The sequence below is a fragment of the Megascapheus bottae genome, chromosome 36 (assembly GCF_031878675.1).
Source record: "Megascapheus bottae isolate mThoBot1 chromosome 36, mThoBot2.hap1, whole genome shotgun sequence".
Lineage (NCBI taxonomy): Eukaryota > Metazoa > Chordata > Mammalia > Rodentia > Geomyidae > Megascapheus > Megascapheus bottae.
Genome location: NC_143544.1, coordinates 6,562,478 through 6,583,955, shown reverse-complemented (window position 1 = coordinate 6,583,955; position 21,478 = coordinate 6,562,478). Strand labels below are relative to the sequence as shown.

General features: G+C 50.5%; 1 protein-coding gene and 1 non-coding gene across 2 annotated transcripts in view; both read right to left on the bottom strand.

Moving 5' to 3' along the window:
- The window catches only part of Ift140 (intraflagellar transport 140), a 49,638-nt gene extending 28,527 nt beyond the window's left edge, over nucleotides 1–21,111 (bottom strand). Inside the window, exons 1-18 of the mRNA XM_090324752.1 lie at nucleotides 21,047–21,111; nucleotides 19,728–19,905; nucleotides 18,904–19,125; nucleotides 16,811–16,932; nucleotides 16,475–16,617; nucleotides 15,559–15,734; nucleotides 14,267–14,358; nucleotides 13,359–13,465; nucleotides 12,384–12,529; nucleotides 11,330–11,533; nucleotides 10,930–11,002; nucleotides 10,370–10,461; nucleotides 8,768–8,895; nucleotides 7,062–7,179; nucleotides 5,928–6,058; nucleotides 5,011–5,182; nucleotides 3,942–4,073; nucleotides 561–760 (exon numbers count right to left, since the gene is read on the bottom strand). Of these exons, the coding sequence (XP_090180878.1) occupies nucleotides 561–760; nucleotides 3,942–4,073; nucleotides 5,011–5,182; nucleotides 5,928–6,058; nucleotides 7,062–7,179; nucleotides 8,768–8,895; nucleotides 10,370–10,461; nucleotides 10,930–11,002; nucleotides 11,330–11,533; nucleotides 12,384–12,529; nucleotides 13,359–13,465; nucleotides 14,267–14,358; nucleotides 15,559–15,734; nucleotides 16,475–16,617; nucleotides 16,811–16,932; nucleotides 18,904–19,125; nucleotides 19,728–19,874 (2,405 nt within the window). The 5' untranslated portion in view covers nucleotides 19,875–19,905; nucleotides 21,047–21,111. The remainder of the gene's footprint in view (nucleotides 1–560; nucleotides 761–3,941; nucleotides 4,074–5,010; nucleotides 5,183–5,927; nucleotides 6,059–7,061; nucleotides 7,180–8,767; nucleotides 8,896–10,369; nucleotides 10,462–10,929; nucleotides 11,003–11,329; nucleotides 11,534–12,383; nucleotides 12,530–13,358; nucleotides 13,466–14,266; nucleotides 14,359–15,558; nucleotides 15,735–16,474; nucleotides 16,618–16,810; nucleotides 16,933–18,903; nucleotides 19,126–19,727; nucleotides 19,906–21,046) is intronic.
- Nucleotides 20,205–20,266, bottom strand: LOC150042353 (U7 small nuclear RNA). The gene has a single exon (XR_016533658.1). It is a non-coding gene; the product is annotated as a U7 small nuclear RNA (small nuclear RNA).
- Nucleotides 21,112–21,478: the final 367 nt, after the last annotated feature.

Genomic DNA, 21,478 nt, shown 5'->3' with positions numbered 1-21,478 from the left:
GCCCAGGTCAGTGGCCCACGGGTCCCATGCTTTCTTGAGTTTTTTGAAAGGTACCTTCCCTACTACCAAATCATCATTGCAAACGGTGTTCCCGCTGGGAAACTTAATGTCACAACTTCCTTCCCATAGCATCCATTTCCTGTAATTTTTCTTCTCGTTTGAAATTAAAATTTGTCAATTACTCTTGCCAAGAGTTTCTGAATTCCCTCTGGAAGGAAGAGAAAGCTGCTCGCGACAGCTCCTGACTGATGCCTTTGTTTACAACATTTGAACAGAATTCAACATCTGTAGAACTTCCAACTATGAAGTACTTTGAACACTTTCTAATGAACAAAACAGACAAGAGCCCAGGAGCTCCTGGCACCACAGAGCTGAAGCGCTAGGCTCACTTGCCCTGGCACGGCATGCCAGGCAAGTCCTGCTCCCTGCGCTCCACAGCTCTTCACCAAGTGCAAAGCCCACTGAATGCACCCCGACACAATCAGGAAGGAGCTCATGACATAAAGTCAAGTTGAGTAGGTGAAGGTAAAATGCAGGCAGTGCGACGTTCATCTCCTTACCTTTTGATGAGTTTGATAGACTTGAAAGCTTCGTCCATGTCTCCAATGGTGGCGAAGAAGCTGAAGTTGAGCATGGCATCCCGAGTGGACTTGTCGCAGTCTTCCAGCCCCACAAAGTCTCGGAGAGGTCTCTTGGCCACCATCTGGGGTATCTGGTGGTCATCAGCATCCACCTTGTTTTCGGTGTCTGCCTCTCCAGGCTGGAGGAGAAAGGCCCCATTCACGTGTCAGTTTGTGTGCAAAGATAATGTCTTCCCTTAGTTGTCTCTACATCCTGGGAAAACCCACCCGCAGGCAGGCAGGCAGAGGACAAGTCCTCTCAGGGTCCTAGGACACCTTTAAGAGTCACTGGAAATGATCCGAACTTCAGCGAACCAAGGTTGTTGAGCCAGGCATTCCTTTCTGAGCCTCTAGCTCATGGATACAGAGTCTCAACAATTCAAAGGGCTGTTGCTAGCGAAGGATGGTAGCTTATACTGTTAATCTTGGCTATCAGGAATTAGCGACCAGGAGCATCAAGTTCTAAGCCAATCCTGGTAAAAAAAAAAAAAGTTTGCACAATCTCATCTTAACTACCATGTGTGGTGCTCCAGTAGAAGTGCCTTAATACAGACCAGCCTGTGTACAAACGTGAGACGCATTCCTACAATAGTTAAAGCATTAAGGCTGGGAGCATGGCTCAAGTGGTCAAGTACCTCTGCCTACCAAGCGTGACACCTTGAGTTCAAGCCCCCCTTCCTCCTGCCCTACTAAACCTGGGTTCCTCTCTTCCTACTTCTCTTCAGAAGCTTTTTTGCTCAAGGCGGGCACTCCACAACTCGATCCACATTTCTACTAGTGTTGGCTGGCTAATTGGGAGTAAGAGTATCTCAGTCCACCAGGCTGGCTTCACACTGCCACTCTCAGATCCTGGAAGCCTGGGTCTCTTAGCTTTTTCCATCCAACACTTGCTACATGAACTACTGGGAGCTCTGCTCTCCCACCATCCTGCTGTTGCCCCTGCCGCTTTGTGTGCTGCCCTGTACTGCACTGCCCAGCCCACTTTTCCCAGGCGAGAGTCCCTGCTCGGCAGGATGTCACTGAGTGGAGGGGATTAATTATGACACAACCTTCCTGGGCCAGGTCCTCCCCAAGTCTGAAGTCTCTGTGTGTTTTTAAAGCTAGTCTTTAGCTCTGGTCTCATTTTCCCAAAGGCTGAGACTACAGTGTACACTACCGGTGACTCCCTCCCAGCCCTTTCGCCTCAATAACTCAGCTTCACTTCTCCTCTGGAGGCTCACATGCAGCGCCAGTGACCAGGCCTGGGGAGGACCTGGACTTTAAAGTGGTGGGATTTGTTAGACCTTGCTGTGGCTTTCCCAGACACAGAACAGGGAATAAAAGCACCGATGCAGCGCAGACTGGGGAGGTTGAGTTTGGGGTTTCAAATGGGAGGATAAAGTTTGACCTAAATGAGTGGGAAACTGTCAGGAAATATACATAAAAACCAATGAGACCTTATCCACAAAAATGGCAGCTCTGCTGTAATAAATGCAGCCGACTTCCCATCATGAACCGGTCGGGCCCGTCAGGGTCTCATTAGAAGCCATTTCACTGCGCACACCCTGCCCAGACTCACAGCCCTGTGAGGCAAGGACTGGTTATTCCATGCCACAACGGTGTGACCACAACCACTCAGTACATACAGGTCCTAGGGACAAAGAGATCATCTCCCAGACTGCCCCTGAACGAGTGTGCACTGCAAGCCTGGGGGAACGGAGCAGGAATGTGCATGTAGGTAAAGACAATGAGAGGAGGATTTACACATTCATTTATATGCATGTGTGCACGCGTAAATGTGTATACCTGTTCATTCAACCTTGAGAACCTCCTGCTTCCAGCTCCAGAGTGCTGGGATTACGGGTGTGTTCCACTACGCCTGACAATAATTCAGGTGGCCTTTACAAGAACAGAATGCCTATGGCCATTCTTTAGCAGCCCTTTCTGGACAAAACTAATGATATTCCCCATACGGTACACAGGCACCAGGTCGACACTGGGCCCAGAGTTGACAGGTTCCTGGCAAGCCTCACAAACAGCCCCAGCAGGCCAGCAAAGCTCTGCTCTACCTGGTAGGCAGTGTCTGGGCACACACGACACAGCTGAACGTGCCGGACAGGGTCTGGAGGGAAGGACACAGTCAAGGTGACACGCTGTAGTCTAACCCAGGCTCTGTACTTACGACTGCACCGTACAGACTTCCTCTCTGGAACAACAACTGTGAGTGCGGGCACAGGTGGAAGGTGAGAACGAGAGAGAAAAGATGGATGAGTGTGGGAAGAAATGAGAACCCACATTGTGGCACTAGTGGGAAAAATTTAATAGAAGGATTTAATTATTATTATTTTTGGTTTGTCATGGAGCATGAACTTAGGGGCCTGATTACTGTCCCCTGGGCTCTTTTGCTCAAGGCTAGTGCTCTACCACTTTGAGGCACAGCACAGCTTCCAGTTATCTGGTGAGTAACTGGAGATTAGAGTCTTATGGATTTTGCTGGCTTTGAACTTCGATCCATAGCTCTCAGCCTCCTGAGTAGCTAGAATTACAGGTGTGAGCCACCAGTGCCAAACTTTCCTATTTGATTTCTCAAAACAAAGACAATGTATATAAAAATTGCAAAGTTAGGGGCTGGGAGTTTGGCCTAGTGGTAGAGTGCTTGCCTAGCATGCACAAAGACCCAGGTTTGATTCCTCGATACCACATACATAGAAAAAAGCTGGAAGTGGTGCTGAGGCTCAAGTGGTAGAGCTCTAGCCTTGCGAAAGTCCAAGGACAGTGCTCAGGCCCTGAGCTCAAGACCAGGACTGGCAGAAAAAAAAAAAAAAAAAAAGAAAAAAAAAAAAGGAAAAGCAAAAGAAAAAAATGGAAAGAAAGAATGAAATTCAGAAAACCATCAGTCTCGTGGTTTGAAAAACTCAATTTAAAATGGGGCAGTCAAGGAAAGCTGCATGGACAGAGCAGCCAGTCCTTGCATTTGCCAAGCTGCATGAACTCTTCCTGATATTCATGAGGATCAAGTCCATTTTAATGGGTGTGAAATGTAATACATAAAATGTGCATATGTCACCCTCTAGTGACTTGTGCAATACGTATGGCCTTATATGACGACTTGAACAACCAGTGCCAGTCAAAACACTGTCTTCAGCATGTGTCCATCACTATTAACCAGAGGGCCCTGGCCCTGCTCCATCTCATGGATACATACCTTTCTTATTTATTTATTTTTTCTTGTGATTAGTAAAAGGGTTAAATGATATTTGCCAGATAGAAGGTGCATTAATTCACATACATTGATACCCTTTCACATGTCTTGGTACCCATTTCCCTCCCCCGGATACATACCTTTCTTGTGAAGTAATAGTGGGGTACTTCCATCCCCAGGAGGGTCTGGTAGGCAGGAGGCAGTGGGAAGCTGTCGTGGAGCAAGAAGCCATGTTCTTCAGAAGCGAAGAATGACAAAATCAAAACGCTTTCCTGAGAGAAAGGACAGTATTAGTCTGGTCTCCATACTCTTCCTGGTTTCTGTGTTCACTACCAGGGAGCTTTATGAACCCCAGGAAACCCAGGAAGGAACACACATAGCACAGCCAGGCGCCCCTCGGGGGCGTGGTGGCTCCCTTCCAGCTGCCTCTTCTAGAGGAACGGGATGCTCTCCAGAAGGGCGCCATGAGTCCGGGACACGTGGGCCCTTGGGTCCCCTCCTATCTGAACGAACAGGTGACGAAACTCAAGAGTGCCTATGTTTAAGCGTTCTCCCCTTGGCCTCTTTCCTCTGATTTAAAAGCCAACGGTGGCAACAAGGTCAGCACTGACTAGTGTGAGGTGCAGGCGTTTTGAAGCAGGAACCGGGAAAGGGCGAGGAGCAGGCAGAGCCTTCCCTCACACTGCTGTGTGAAAGGGACGCCAGCCCAGGGCCAGGGAGCAGCCCTCCCACCGACGGCCCTGACAGAGACAAGTTCTCCGCTCATTTTCTTTGGTTTCCCTCATTCAATGACAGAGAAGCTCTCTCAATACATTTTCCCACCCAGCGATTGAGGATCCAGGCTGGAGTTTGCTCCTGAGAACCTCAGGGCCCTGAGACAGTTGCAGATTGCCCCAGGGAAGACCGACCACCCATGTGAGTGGAGCACTCTGGCCTGGAGCCCAGTCCTGTAGTGAGGATGGCTGACCTGTGCCGACTGCTATGAGAAGGCAGTGCACAGATTCCTCCAAGCGAAAGGTGGGCTGTGGAGGCACAGAGACTGCTGGGCCTGATGTTCCAGTGACACTTCATTCCGTGGAAAGCAGGAAGCAGCTAACTCTACTCCACATGTATGAATTTTCCTAATCCTCCCCCACGCGCTATCATGAAGACCCTAGGCCTGCTTAACATTCACCACTACGTGATGTGATGCAGCAGAGCAAGAGGTACCGAGTGTCTGGTGCCGTCCTCAGGGGGGGGCTGCCTCTCGGCCGCTGCGGCCGTCGGGGCTCCAGGGCTCTCCTGAACAGCTGCACACACAAAAAGCCTGGGCTCACTCTGATCCCAGAAATGGCTCACAGGAATGTAATTTGTCAGACTCTCATCTGCAAAGACACGGCTCCTACAACGGAAGAGAAGATACATCGCCAACTCTGAGAAGAGCATTTTTGTTCACACTACCTACAGCCACGGAGGAGGGTCTGGACGGCCACCACCACGGTGTCCCTCTGCACCTCTGCACCCCCAACACGAGTGTGCACCTGTGGAACGCCCATCCAGACTCTGAGGAATCTGATGAGTCTCCAAGTCAAGTGAGGCCCAATTCGATGACATGTAGGTCTGGAGATCTCGTAGAGAGCCTAGGACTTTCCCACGAGGTGACACACGGGTGACTTTTTTCCCCCTCGAGTCAAGGGTTTGATCAGGCCTCCTGCTTGCTAGACCAGCAGTCTACCATGGAGCCTCCTCTCAGGCCTCCTTGCCCACCCCTGCCCCCCACCCCACGGTTTTTTGACTGGTCCTGGGGCTTGGATTCAGAGCCTAGGTATTGTTCCCGAGTTTCCTTCACTTAAGTCTAGTACTCTATCACCTGAGCCACACTACTACAAGGTTTTTTTTTGGTAGTTTATTAGATAAGAATCTCATAGGATTTTTGCCTGGGCTGGCTTCGAACCATGATCCTCAGACCTCAGCCTCCTGAGTAGCTAGGATGACATGTGTGAGACACCAGTGTCTGGCCTTTACTTTTTGTTTATATTACTTGCAACTACTGTAAAGTCTTCTGAGGTTTGGAAAATAACAACAACCTGCCTGGACACTGAGAAGCAAAAACTATTCTCAACAAAATCCTTCCACCACGATCTTACTTGTTAGTCTCGAGCCCGTTAAAGGAGAGCGTCTCTCGCTGGTCAATTTGTCCAGTCTTAAAGTCAAAGACTGTCACAGTGTCCATCTCAACATCGTAGAAGCAGAGTTTGGAATCAGGGCTGCTGTCAGTCTAAGGAAAAGAAGACAGGACAGTGTTACGCAGCCTGTGACCCCAGCTCCGTGCGGCACATCCATGAGAGAAACACCCTGTTGTTAGCCACTCTGCCTTCCTAGGACCACAGTGGTCCACTCTCAAGATTCATCATTATTTTTTTGTGGGGGGGTTTGAGTCTGGTACTGTCCATAAGCTCTTCAGCTCAAGGCTAGCATTCTACCATTTGAGCCAGAGCACAACTTTAACAGTTTTGAGATACCACTTTGTTATTTGATACACAGTGTATGATTAGAAATTATAAATATAGGGCTGGAAATGTAGCTTAGTGGTAGAGTTGCTAGCCTTGAGCAAAAGAAGCTCCGGAGCTGGGTGCAGTGGCTCAGGTCTGCAATCCTAGCTATTCAGGATGCAGAGATCTGAGGATCACCATTCAAAGCTAGCCTGGGCACTAAAGTCCACGAGACTCATATCTCCAATTAACCACCAGAAAACTAGAAGTGGCACTGTGGCTCAAAGGGTTAGGGCGGTAGTCTTGAGCTAAAGAGCTCAGAGACAACATCCAGGCCCAGAGTTCAAACCCCCAAGACCAACTGAAAAAAAAAAACCAACAAAAAAAAACTCAGGGACAGTGCCCAGGCTCTGAGTTCAAGCCCTGGGACTGGGAAGGAAAGAAAGGAAGAAAGGAACGAAGGAAGGAAGGAAGGAAAGAAAAGACAAAGAGAAAGAATTATAAATATATTTTACACTTCAACCACCCCTCCAGTTTTGGCATTTGGCTGGTTAACTGGAAGTGAATCTTGTAGAATTGTCTGCCGGGGCTGGCTTTGACCAATGGGGAAAGTAGGAAGACAGGAGGGAGGAGATGAAGGAAGGGTTGGCCTTGAACACAAAGAATTGCCCAGGAGGTAGTAGATTGAAGGTGTGGGGCGGGAGGGAGCAGCCAGAGCAAGTGAGGTAAGATGAGGTCCAAAGCCCCCACCCACCCGGGCCACAGCGGCGAGGACACATGCAAGCTCACCTTACTAAGCAAGATGCTGATCTTGCTTCCACTGGCATTGCATCGGAGAGAAGAGATGGCCCCCATCCCGGGGACCAGCTCAGCCAGGTTCTTGCAGTTGCAGTGCACTTTGGCCTCCCTGTGGGAGCAGAGGAGGGAGGACCTCAGGGCTAGCACCTGTGCCTTCTGCTTTCCTCGCACAGGTCACTGAGATGACGGCTTTTCCCTGACTCTAGGACCTTGGCTTGTGGCAAGTTGTGCTCAGCAGCTTGCCGTTCCTCAGGCTGGCGTCGCAGATGCCCAGGAACCAGGCCAGGCCTGGGATGCCGGGGGCTGCAGGCGAATGCCCTCTTGTCAGACACCGCTGCTCTGCACCGTGTAACTCTGTGTCTACCACAGCACGGGGCCCCCGCTGTGGGTCAGGGACAGTCCCCCATCCTTCCTCTGCCATCGTCCAGCAGGGCCTGGCTTTCTATACCGTGTCCCCACAAGCCCTCATGAGGTTTACTCTCCACACTTCTTAGGCTCCTCTAGCTCAGGAATGGAGCAGGACACCCCTCTACTGGGACCTGTGGGTGGATGTTCCTGTGAGTGGAGTTCTGGGCTTCTGTGAGAGACAGCACAGAGGCAAGGTGAGCTTTGCTCTTTCCCCACCTCAAAGGCCCCTGCTTCCACCGATGCCCACCTTGCTCACCTGAAGGAGGGCATCTCCCCCCCACACATGAGGAACCCCTGCTCTGGGCTCTGGGTGTGCTACCTACTACAGTGTTGCTGCTCCGAGGCTCAATTATCTGACAGCGCTTGGAGACGTACCTGGGCACTCCAACCTATCTACGCCTGAGCACGAAGCTGCCTGCATCTACACAGTTTACCACCGCGGTGTAGACGGATGCGGCTGTCTTCAGCCCTAAGCTGCCATCTCAGGCATCACCCTGGCTGCCTCCTCTTGCTCCCAACTTACTCTGAAAGGGAAAGCTGGCCCCACGACCAGCCAGCCATCCACCCCACCACAGTCCCATTCCAGCACGCACATGTCACTGCACCAGGCCGGGACGGCACTACTGCAGGAGCACTTGTCAATCACACTGCGGTGCTTCTGTGGGGCTCCTCTCTGGGCACCAGAGCCTCCGCTCATTTATTTCATACCACCAGCAAAGCTGCATTATCTTTACCACCTTCTGCTTTCTACTCTGTGATCCCCCAATATTCTAAGCAAACTTCCACACTTGGTGCAGAGACTTGGCCTGGCTTTGATGAATACATCAAACACTCTGCCACCCAGAACCCCCATGCTTTCCCTTCTCCTGCAGTGTGGCACCCTCATACCACAGTGAAGAATTCAGGCCCAGACCTGAGGCATTTTAAAAATGAGGTGGCATGTGATGTTGAAGAGACCCTAAGGAGATTCCTAGCATGGATCTTCTTTTTTCTTTTTTGTAGAATGTGGGACTTGAACTCTGGGCCTGGGTGCTGTCCCTGAGCTCTTCAACTCAAGCTACTGCCCCACCCACCCCTTGAGCCACAGCACCACTTCCTGTTTTCTGGTGGTTAATTGAAAATAAGAATCTCATGGACTTTAGTGCCCAGGGTGGCTTTGAACCGTGATCCTCAGATCTCAACCTCCTGAGTAGCTAAGATGACAGACATGAGCTGCCTTTGCTGGCTAGATCTTATTTTCTACCAACTCAAAGTTAATGTAAAAACTTCAATTTTGACAAAAGCTGTACCTTCGGGAAAGATCAAAGCTCTTGAAGTGGGCTAAGTCTGTCCCCACGACCAGGAAAGTTCCACAGATGTCCAGGATGCAGGGGTTCCCCTCAGTCTCAGAAAACAGTAGGAGCTGTTTGACAGTCCCCTGAACAAAGAGGAAACAGGATACAGGAATGCAGCTCCCAGGGCACTCCATTTTTTTTTTTTTTTTGCCAGTCGTGGGCTTGAGCTCAGGCACTGTCCTTGGACTTTCTCAAGGCTAGAGCTCTACCACTTGAGCCTCAGCACCACTTCCAGCTTTTTTCTATGTATATGCTAGGCAAGCACTCTACCACTAGGCCAAACTCCTGGCCCCGGGGCACTCCATTTTTGTTAGCCCACACTCTCTCTTTCTTTGGCCAGTCTTGGAACTTGAACTTGGCCTGGGCACTGTCCTTGAACTTTCTCAAGGTTAGTGCTCTGCCACTTGAGCCATAGCACCACTTTAGGCATTTCTGTGTGCGTGGTACTGAGGACTGGAACCCAGGGCGCCATGTGTGCTAGGTAAGCACTCTCCCGCGAGGCCGCGCTCCCGGCCTACTAGCCACAGTCTGGATCACCTTGTGCGGCCCGCTAGGGCCGAGCACACAGCATCACTGCGGGGAAGGAGGCATGAATCTGCACGGCACCAGGAACCTAAGATGCAAGCTGGAGGGGAAAGATGGGGTCCAAAGCTCTTCTTTCTGCACCTTCATGTTCTTTGGTCACTTGCTTGTTTACTGTCTGACCACTCACGAGATGCCCAGGCCGTGAGAGGGGTCTGGAGGGCAGGTTCTGTAGCTAAACCGCTGGATCCTGTCACAGTATGCTGCTGCATGAAGTGGGTTGGCGGGGGCCTCCCGGAAGCTACCTCTACTTGCGCTCTGTGGCGAGACCTCATTTGGTATTTGCAGATGTGACTGGGATTTTGGAAGGAGATCATTCTCACTTAGCATGGGTCCTATACCCAATGCTGAGTGTTCACTTTCCATGCTGGAGATAGAGCCCAGGACCTCATTCGTGCTAAGTACACACTCACTGATCAGACACAGGAAAGAAGAAGACCCATAGAGCTCCTGTGTGAAGACGGGGCAGAGCAGAAGGAGTTCCCTGCAAGCCAATGACACCAGCAATTGCCAGCAATTCTTGCTCCTGGAAGCCGAGGCGGAAGAGCCCCACGCAGAGGGTCCCTTAGCCACGAGCCCTGAGAGCACCTGGATCCAGCGACAGCTTCCACAACTGAGAGAGTAAGTACCTGTTCTCTGAAGCCACAGCAAGTGAACACCAAGCTTTGCTGGGTTCTCCAAGTCAGCGTGGGATGCAGATAGGGAAGGGCTGGCTACCTGACTCCACACCGCTCCCCTCCCAGCGTCACCCTCAAACACACATAAGGAACGGCCTGAGGAAGACACTCAGCCTTGAGGCTGAGGTCCTGATACTCTGGATGGTGTGGCTTCCTCAGAATGCACTTTGATGAGTCCTGATGGGAAATCGGAAGGAGACAGGCAAAGGCAACAAAGGCTCTGGCTCAATTTAGAGAAAGAATCTGGGGCTGCTCTGGTTACCTTCATTATTGCAGTTCACAGCAGCCACTCACTCACCTGCCAGGTCCGAACTTGAACTCGGTTTGGCTCCACTGTATACACACTTTCCTCATACATCGCTAGCACAGGGGACTCACACAGGAAGGAGCCTAGAATGGAAGGTGCGCACTGACACGACAGCCGCTGTGCATTCCACAGCATTCGGGAGGCAGGGGAGCCCGGGCAAGTCGGCTAGCTCTGAGTCTCACTGCGTATTGTTTTTGTTTGTTCTTTGCCAGTCCTTGGGGGTTTGAACCCAGGGCCCGAGCACTGTGCTTGAGCTCTCTCAAGGCTAGCGCTCTACCACTTAAGCCACAGCACCACTTTCAGCTTTATCCATGTATGTGGAACCGAGAAATGGAACCCAGGGCTTCGTGCATGTTAAGCAAGCACTCTACCACTAGGCCCCATTGTGGCAGCTCACTGTTTTTCAACAATGTTGACTGACATCAATAGGATGTGGCATGGAAGGCTCCGGCAGCATGGCCCAGAGCTGCACTGTGGACTTGGGCATGGAAACCGACCTGCAGGTCACTCCATGTGCTAGCTAGCACATGGGGCTGTGAGGAGATGCCCACCTGCATTCCGTAAGGTGGTTCCAGAAGGCTCAAAGATTGCTACTTGTTTCCCATTCCAGACAGCCACAGCATCCTAAGACAAACATGCCCAAAAATAAGGGTCAAGAAGAGTGTGCTGCAGACCCCACCCACGGCCTCCGCCAATGCCTGCCCTCCTCCACCGCCGTGCAATGCCGTGCCTCGGCCCAGCATCTGGCCCTGGAGCCCTCCATAGACAAATACCCGAGTTTTGATCATTATTTTCTTTATAAATCTGACATGCACGAGATTCACGAAGACAATCCAGTATAGAATTAAGGTGGCATGTCCCTGCTATTCAGAATCACCCCAACCAGTGAGCAGGTCTTTCTCTCAAGTTTAAGATCCCCATCTGACTGCACCAGCTGCCCCGGGGAGTCACCTTGGTGGTAAACACTCCGCTGATGTGCATGTCTGTGCGCAGGCTGTACGACCCCGCCGTGGACAGGAAGGACACATTGAGCAAGCTGGGGGAGACCTGCACGGCAGCCACTAGCTGGTTGAAGTGCGAGGACAGGGCCTGTTCACTGAGGATGGACACGGAGCTGCTGGTGCTCACCGCCAGAAGGTTCTTCCTGGAGCCCCACTTCAGTCCCACAAGAAACCAAAGCACAGAACATGTGAGAAGGCCCAAAGCAGTTGCTACACACATGCTCACTCCATGTCATGCTCCATCAAGTGAGGAGAGAACAGTCCTACGTAGAGTCAGAAAGAACATCAACCCAGAGAAAGGAGACCGGAAAGCCCACGAGAAACACAGCATATGTTCACAAAGAAAGTCGTAGACAAATACCACAGCAGCATCCTTCAAGTGTCCAGGAGCCGATGAACAGATAAACAGACCGCAGGCCGGCTGTGCCATGGTGTATTTCTCAGACACAAAAACGAAAGGGAACCCTGACAGCGGGCACAGCGTGGAGCAAGTAGAGAGCATGCCGCGCAGCGACAGCAGCAGCACGGGGACTGTACGGGTCAATGCGACTCCACTTCGGTGGAGTGTTCAGAATAGAACCCCAGGGCGATACAAAATAGATTACAAGCCTCCTGGGGCTGAGAGGAGACACGGAGAGGGGGTGTGAATTTCCTTCTGCAGAGAACAAAATGGTGTAACTTTATTGGGAAGGAAAAACATAATCCTGGAGGTGGCTGAAGAGTTCGGTGAAGATACTGAGAACCACTTGGCCAGGCGCCAGTGGCTCAGGCCCAGCCACAAGCCTCGCTACTCAGGAGGCTAAGAGCTGAGGATCACGGCACACACCTGGCTGCTCCGCTCAGCCTTACACTTTGTTTTTATGGATATTCTTCTATAGATTCTAATATAATGACTTAGTTATATGGACTTTAAAAATCATCAGTAAAAAGAGATCCAGAGCCAATCCCTTCCTCCACTTTAAGCAGCAGGAAAAGGGCATATTAAGCACTCTGCAGAGCTGTACCTTTATTTGTGTGATGTTTCCTTCAAGCTCAGTGGGTGTCCGGAGGGCCCACATGTCCTTTCCCTCGGCCGCACAGCTGTTTGGAGGCCCTAGCACTTTTCTCCACATGGCTATCCGCCCTTTGCTGGTGCCCGCTGCCAGAAGACCTATGGGTGAGAACAAAATGCAGAGAACTGAGTTGCAAATGGATTAAGTCCATTGGCTCACGCTGCGATCCTGGCTACCTAGGAGGCTGAGATCCTAAAGTCATGGTTCAAAGTCAGCCCAGGCAGGAGAGCGCATGAGGCTCCTATCTCCAATTAACCACCAAAATGCTGGAAGGGGAAACATGGCTCAAGTGTTAGCCCACTAGCCTTGAGTAAAAGCCTTAACTTTCTAGCATTGGAGCTCAAGCCCCAGTACTGGCAGAAAGAAAGAAAGAGCGACAGATTGAAAAGGCAGTGCCACGGGGCGGGAGTTAAGTCAAGGTCACTGTGGCTAATGTGTCCCTGCTGTCCTGTGTGCCTTTATACCTACTATGCACACTTATTCACACCTGCCATCTGAACACACAGTTTCTAGCATCATAGGTTTCGGGAGGGGATAACATAAATGCCAGTGTGTTGTTTACGAACCTTCAAATAACTGATGTGAGTTACAATCGTTGTTTAAATAGGCCCCAAAGTTCACTACATTCTGAGTGCAATGCTTGAAGTTGGCCAGCTGCTTCCCCCCCCCCCCTTCCTCTTTCCAACACCAGGGACTGAGCTCAGGACGCCGAGCTCTCATTGGCTTTCATGCTCACAGCAGGTGTGCTACCATTTAAGCCACACTCCAGTCTGGCATCTTCACTGGTAAACAGGACATCTGCTACCTGTATTGACTTGGAATGTCAGTCCTCTAATCTCAGGCCTCCTAAGTAGCTAGGATTACAGATGAGAGCTCCTGGGGCCCAGCCAAGTTTGCTTTCTTTCATGAGAAGCCAAGATATCTCACCTTTAGCTTTACAGTAACAAACGCAGTTTATATTTTCTCCTTTTTCAAAGCCAAACTTCTCCTCTGGACTCAGTATGTAATTTTCTCCTCGTTCCAAGTCCCAGAATCTGCAAGGGAAAGAAGAAAGCGCTGTCAAGGCTGTGTTAGAACCCCGCCCTCTCCCTCTGCTTGGAGTTCTGTGGGGAACCCTTGCAGCACACCGAAGACCACACAAAGGATACAGTGTTTAAAGGAGAATGCTTACAATGACTTTATGACCTGCTGACAGTTAAGAGCACCTCCTTAAATGTGGTTCACGTATGACATTAGGTCATGGAGAGAAGACTCTATTCCTAGTCACACTAAGCCACACCAGAAGCTCTTGAACGCCATGTGGAGACCAAGTGCCTGGTTCTACTTATCCTGGCAGAGGAGGGTTTGGTAACACATACCCAGACAGGAGATAGGAGCACTGCTTGAATCTAGGAGCTGGCGCTAATCATCTCAAACAAAACAAAACAAACCACCCCCAAAACAGAACCCTCTCAGTAGCAGGCAAGCAATTCCAGGGGTGACCAAAGGGGTCGTGCTATCTGCTGGGCAGGTAAGTGCAGGGATATCGGCTGGGTGCATGGGCCTCCTGGGGCCTCCTAAGGCTGACCTCAGGAGGTTGCGATCTGAGGATTGTGGTGTGAAGCCAGTCTGGGCAGGAAAGTCCATGAGATCGTCTTCTCCAATAAACTATTTAGAAAAGGCTGGAAGTGGTGCTGTGACTCAAGTGGTAGAGTGGTAGCTTTCAACACAAAAAGGCTCAGGGATAGCACCCAGGTCCTGAGTTCAAGCCCCAGGATTGGCAAAAAGAAAAAAAAAAAAAGAGCTGCTCATGACAGAATTTTCTCGAAGCACGCACTTGAAAGATAAGCTCTTACCTGAGGACAGATTCCCCTATGGCTGTCACCAGAAGGCTGCCTTCAATCAAAGTCATGTCTGCCCGGTGACCGGTTTTCCCGCTCAGCTTCACCTGCGTGAAGTCAACACATATGAAGGAAGCCCACGGCTCTTGCTGAGAGTCCAGCCCCAGATTCTGGGAGCCTGGAATCTGGTCCTCAGTGATGTCATGGAGACACACCAGATGGAGGGATCATAGGACAAACCATAGAAACAGAGACATGAACTTGCTTTTCAAGATGTATAGATGAGGGCTGAGAATGTGGCTCAGTAGTAGAGCGCTTGCTTAGCCTACATGAAGCCCTGGGTTTGATTCCTCAGTACCACATATACAGAGAAAGCCAGCAGTGGCGTTGCGGCTCAAGTAGTAGACAGAGTGCTTCCCTCGAGCAAAAGAAACTCAGGAACAGTGTCCAGGCCCTGAGTTTAAGCCCCAGGACTGGCAAAAAAAAAAAAAAAGATGTAGAGGTGAAGCAAATAGCAAATGGCGGGGCCGGGAGTTCGGCCTAGTGGTAGAGTGCTTGCCTAGCATTCATGAAGACCCGGGTTCGATTCCTTGGTACCACATACATAGAAAAAAAGCCAGAAGTGGTGCTGAGGCTCAAGTGGTAGAGCTCTAGCCTTGAGAAAGTCCAAGGACAGTGCTCAGGCCCTGAGCTCAAGCCCAGGACTGGCAAAAAAAAAAAACAAAAAAAAAACAAATAGCAAATGGCATGCCAGACAACGGTAGTCTGGCATATGGTCCATGGCAGGCCTTTCTAGGATCCTCCCTCCTGGGCACGCAGGTCTCACTACCGCCATCTTGCAGAGAACCACGATGCACAGAGTTGTACCCCTTCCACCCATTAGCCATCGACTGAGTAGGCACTTCAAAGCCAATACTATGTTCTCCAAAATGTATACGCTGAAGCCCCACCACTCATGGGACTCCCCTTTAGGAGAGCATTAGGCTGAATGTATTCCTAAGGGAGGATGGAGGCCTTCTGCCATGTTACATGAGCTGTGAGCTAGCCCACTGAGTGTCTACAGTCCAGGAGCAAGTGCAGGCTCCCCCAGCACTCCTCCCTTTACAGACCCTGGAAAACCTTCCGTTTCCCTGAGCTGTATGGACTGACTAGCCCACAGTAGAAAGTGAGCCTGCATCAACAGGTCAGCTACCCCTGAACCACGGCGACAGCTGGCTAGTCCTGCCAATCAAGACAGAAAGGACACTCAAAATTGGCATGCCAACTCGGCCCCCGATTCTCAGCATGAATCCGGTTTTCCTACTTGCCTTCATCACTTCTTCAGCTTCCCCCTCGGGTGTCACCACGTACAGGGACAGGAGAAGCTTCTCTGTGACCACCACCAGTGCCTCTCTCTTCTCAATGTAGAACAATGTCTGGATGGCACTGTCTGTGGATGCCACCTGGGTGGTCTTGCCCTTCTCATCCACATAGTGCACGGTCCCTGGGGACAGAGGTAGGTCACTTGAGGGGCCCTGGTTTATCTGTGTTTCCATGACACATACAAGCAGTCATTTCTACCTGCTTAAGGACAGTTCCAAACTAAGACCTCTCCATGGTAAGAATTTAGATTCAGCACATTTGATCTCCATTTTACTAGTCTGGATGTCCCAACAACTCCTTTCCCACTGCTCTTGTGGAGGATCTGGACGTGTGCTTACTGCATGGGTTCTGCAGGCTCTGTCCATTACCTTCAGGGTTACTACACCCTCCTCATACCCACTCCTTCAATGGGGCCCCTCCCATCCGCTGCTGCTGTGTGGCTGGTGTGCTCTCTGTCTTCTTGCCAGACTCTCTGGACCTCCCTCTCATCTCCTTGTCTAAACTGCAGGAGTCAGTTGTCCCACAGTGGCCCTTTCTCAATGCCTGGGTTTCTCTTCCTCTGGCCCTGCGCTATACTGTTGCTCTGATCCTAACCAGCCTTGTCTTGGTGTCCTTTCTTCCCTTCTGGGCATCTAACTGTGGTGGGTGAGATGATTTCAAGGTGCAGGGGTGGCTCTGGCTTATTTCTGTAGCTCTGCAGGAGCCTTCTCACCCTCCTCATCTTATTTTTCATGGGTAACATGACTTATTAAATGGAAGTTCAAGATTACCTAGGCTAATTGGAATAACGGCTATTACTAAAACCCTCACCAGACTCCCTGAACATGCTTTACTCCTATTACCACAAACCCTGTTCCTCACCGTCCATCAGACTGACAAAGAAAGATAGCCCGTCTTGAGACCCCATCTTCAGCAAACTCCCAAAACCACTTTTCCTCCAGTTAAACATGTCCAAGGCTTTCTCATCACCGCTCACTGCTGCCTTTGCCAACTGAACCAAGTCCCTGAAAGACAAAAAGGCAGTCAGTGATGTTACATTCTTCTGCGGAAACCAACTGTCTTGCCAAAACACAAACAAGCAAGCAAGCAAGCAAGCAAATAAAGGAGGCAGTCAGGATTTCCAGAGTCACTGGGGGCTGGAACCACACACGCTGCCTTTCAGGACACAAGGAGACACAGCCAGATCCCCATACTTACTCTCCGGGAGGCGGCAGCCTGAAGATGCAGTGGGTGAGGTGTTTCCCATAGTCATGCTTCAACAGGGGTGTCCCCTGCACACGGCCCCGCTGGTCCAGTCTCCACAGGAGCAGGACACCAAGCTGCAGGAGTCCAACTGCATGTGTGAGCAGGTATCTTTACGGAACTGACTGGCAGGAGGTGAAAGGTTAACAGCCCAGCAAAACATAGGCTGGTTTCTTTCTTTCTTTTTTTTTTGTCAAGGAATTGAACCCGAGTCTCCATGCATGCTAGGCAAACACTCTTACCACTAGGCCAAACTGCTAGTCCCATACAGGCTGGTTTCTTGCTCATGAAATTACAGAGCCAGGTGCCAGTGGCTCAAGTCTGTAATTCTAGCTCCTCGGGAGACTGAGATCTGGAGACTGAGGTTGGCACGAAGCTGGCCCGGGGTATAAAAGTCTGTGAGTCTTTTTTTTTTCCTTCTCAGTCATGCCCCTTCAACTCAGGGACTGGGTGCTGGACTTTTTTGCTCAAGGCTAGCACTCGACTACCTCCACTTCCAGTTTTCTGGTGGTTAATTGGAGATAAGAGTCTCATAGACTTTCAGCCCAGGCTGGCTCTGAACTGAGGTCCTCAGATCTCAGCCTCCAGAGTAGCTGGGATTACTGGTAAGAGCCAGCTGGTGCTGGCTTCTGAGGCTCGTATCTACAATAAACTACTCAGAAATAGCAAGAAGTGGTGCTGTGATTCAAGTGTTAGAGTGCTAGCCTTGAGCACAGAGACTCTGGGATAGTGTCCAGGCCCTGAGTTCAAGCCCCAGGACTAGTAAAAAAAAAAAAAAAAAAAGAAAAATTATGGACCAATTACTTGTCACCATGGAAAAGCCTAACTATTCAAAAGGAAAATAAACAAACCAGAGCCTCTTCTCTGTATGCTCCTCTTTTTTATTAGTTAGAGATAGGAACTATTATTTGTTCAGTTCTTTGTAATGAACTATTTAGAATAGATTCGAGTTACTAAAGATGGTGTAATTTCCATTAATACAAGCAGTTTTTCCTATTATTACATTTATTACATTGCAAATAGCAATGGCACTTTTTTGTTTGTTTGTTTCTATGGGTCATGGGGCTTGAACTCAGCCTGAGCACTGTCCCTGAGCTCTTCAGCTCAAGGCTACCACCTTACCCCTGGGCCTGGGCACTGTCCCTGAGCTCTTCAGCTCAGGATTGTGATTTGAAGCCAGCCTGTGCAGGAAAGTCCATGAGACTCTTATTTCCAATAATCTACTAAAAAAAAAAAAAGCCATAAGTATAGCTGTGGCTCAAGTGGTAGAATGATAGCTTTGAGCAAAAGCAGCTCAGGGACAGCATGTAGACCCTAAGTTTAAGCAGAACAGACACACAAAATAAAATTAAATTAAAGGGGCCAGGAGTGTGGCCTAGTTGTAGAGTGCTTGCCTTGCATGCATGAAGCCCTAGGTTAGATTCCTTGGTACCACATACACAGAAAAAAGCCAGAAGGGGTGCTGTGGCTAGAGTGTTAGCCTTGACAAGGCCTAAGGATAGTACTTAGGTCCTAAGTTAAAGACCTAGGACTGGCAAAATAAATAACACTTAAAAAGTAGTGGTATCACAGGCACAGCTCACGCCTATAATCTAGCTACTCAGGAGGCTGAGATCTGAGGATCAAGGTTCAAAGCCAGCCCGGGCACAAAAGGACCTGCAATTAACCTCTAGAAAACAGCCTTGAGTTGAAAAATTCAGGGACAGTGCCCAGGCCGAGTTCAAGCCCCATGAGCCACAAATAAATAAATAAATAAATAAATAAAATAAAAAGTAGTGGTATCTGGGACCTTCAGACCATCTTTATAAATGTAATTTCCTAGCAAAGTGTGTTTTTTTTTTAAATTATGGACATACCTTTGCCATAGAATGTGATATTAGAAGGAAAAAATTAAGACATGCTTCCAAAATAAAGCAACACAAAATCTGAAACTACATGTGCTAAAATTTGAAACTCCATGTCTAGAAGTTTGGCCTTTAGTAATTTATGCCTGATTCATCCTTAAGAGCATGGTGGTATGGTGAAAGATGGAGAATGAATGTACTTACCCTGTCACCAGATACCAGACAGCTCCCACTGGTGCTCCAGCTGAGGATGGCAATGTCGGTGGTGTGTGTTGGGGGCACTGTGTGCTGCTCCTTGTCCTGCTTGTTAAATACGATCACTTCTCCAGTCTCCCAGCCAATAGCTAGGACCAGCCGTGTGGGGTGCCAGCAAAAGGAAGTGACCCGGAAGGACCTCTCGATATGTGTGTCCGGCACAGGCTCACCCTAGGTTACGAGAAAGTAAACTAACATATTGTACATAGTGGTGGCTACTTAACAGAATTTCTGCCCCCGACACCAGTAAAAAGCTCCAGGGACTTATTACAATAACAGAAGCTAAGAAAAGATCACGAGACAGATTTTAGAGACCATGGACCTGCCAACCTCTTGATTTTAGACTTCTGGTTTTCACAGCTGTGAGATGATGAATTTCTATGTTTTAAGTCACCTGGTTTGTAATAAGGTATTAATTCAACCGCAGGAAACTACTATAGTTTCAAATAGCAATTATGAAGTAGAAGGTGGAGCTAGAGCTGACAGAATAAGGGGTAAGTATCCACAGACCATGGAAAGTAACCATAAATTGACTGAACTCTGAAGAATTCTCAAGCATGTATGTACCCAAACCTAATGGTAGGAGTAACAGAAATGCCCAGGTACCACAGCTTTTATGACACTGGGAATACAAATCCAGGTGGGAATTGATGAGAGAAAAACTTGAGCAAAGCAAAGCTAACCTCTCTCTCCCCCACCATCGTCTACTCAAGAACACAGAACTACAAGAACCAGGAGCTACTCCAGTAAGAGATGTGGCTCCAGGGACTCACTTGCTCCAGGAAGATGTCCACGCTGCCTCCCAACATGGTGCCAGTGGAGGCCACTGCTAGGAATGGTTGAACGGGGTGCCAACTGATGTGGGAGGGGGACCCAGCTGCATCTGGGGTTTTGATTCGGTGATCAAAATAGAGGGCCATGACAAATCACAGGCCTGGGCAGGGCTAAAACCTAGAGAAAGAGAAAAAAGAAAATCGAGTAAGGAGAGATACATATAAAATTACAAAAAGGAAGCAAACTGACAATATTGTTGTTGGTCATGGGGCTTTACTCTGGGCCTGGGCACTGTCCCTAAGCTCTTCAGCTCAAGGCTACAGCCCTACTTCCCATTTTCTAGTGATTAATTGGAGATGAGTCTCAAGTTCTTTAGTACTGGGGCTGGTTTTTGAACCCGGATCCTTCCTGAGTAGATAGGATTACAGGCGTAAGCCACAGCACCTGGCTGATTTTCATTTCATTTCTTTTTAAAACAGGGTTTCCCAGCAAATGCCAGAAAACCTGCTGGGCAAATTCCAAAAGAGTTGCAGCACTCGTTGGTTTTCATTTCTACAGTTGCCTTTTATACAAACTGCCCATGAGAGGGTCTCCAATAAGAGTACTGCTGTCCTTTACAAAAGGCATAAAGCTTCAAGGATGTTGTCTAGCTACAAGTCCCAGGTGGTAGAGGACAGAAATATTTCCTCGTTGGAGAATCAGGAATAAAAGCCACAGCAGGTTAGAAAAGTTGGACTCGATTTAGTACTTGAACTTAATTGGCGACATTCTATTAGTGTCCTCAGGAAACACACTTGCTTTCCTGAAAAGAAGCTCCTGCATTTACCACAGAAAACTGGCAAATGCAGAACTCGGGGGACAAGGAAAAACATTTTCTGTTCTATTGGGTTGACTCCCCTCATCGACACCTGTAGGTCCTAAATATGTCCCTTCACAAGGAGATTTTAGGGATGAGTGCAATGTTAGGGACTCAAGGATGAGTTCCAACACGGGCTGTCGGCACCCTAGGCCCGAGCGGTGGGGAGGGCAGGGGCCCTTCTGCTCCTTCCAGGGACCCAGGTGGGTGCTGCTCACTGCGCACAGCGGCTGGTGGAGTCAGCGGAGGTGCTCAGGACCGGCGGGAGGTGACGAGGGGAACCCACGCCGCCACGGGGCAGGCCGGCAGGCAGCCCGCCTCACCCCCGCCGCGGCCTCCGCAGGCCCGACTCCCGCAGGCCGGCCTCCGGCCTCCACCCTGGCGTCCGGAGGGCCATCGCGGAGGGACTGCGGGCCCGTCCACATCCCCCGCGGGACTCGGAGCGGTTCGAGGACTACGCACCTGGAGAGGACCGCGCCGCCGCCCGCGTTTCCAGGACAACGCCGCGCGACGGGGCGGAAAGGGCCAGGCGACGGAAAGAGCCGAAGGCGGCCGGGAGCGGCCGGGGCGCCTCCCCGGCGCGGCCCCGCCCCCGAGCCCGGGCGGCGAAGCTCCCGTTCGGGCTCTCGGCGGACGGGGAGTGTCGCGAGCCGGGCCGCGCGGCGCCGGGCTCCTCGGGGCTCTCTCGGGTTTATCTCACCCGCCCCAGGTCCCGGCTTGCCCTCCGCGGGCTCGTCCAGCCCACCCGAGGCGCGCTATCTACCGGGGCTGCGCCGCGCCGCCCCCGACCCGAGGCCCGGCTCCGGCGCTGCCCCGGGACACCCGGGGCCCGGTGAGCGCCGTTCCCTCAGGACGCGCACCCGGCACATCAGGCCGCGCCCGCGCCTCCGGCGA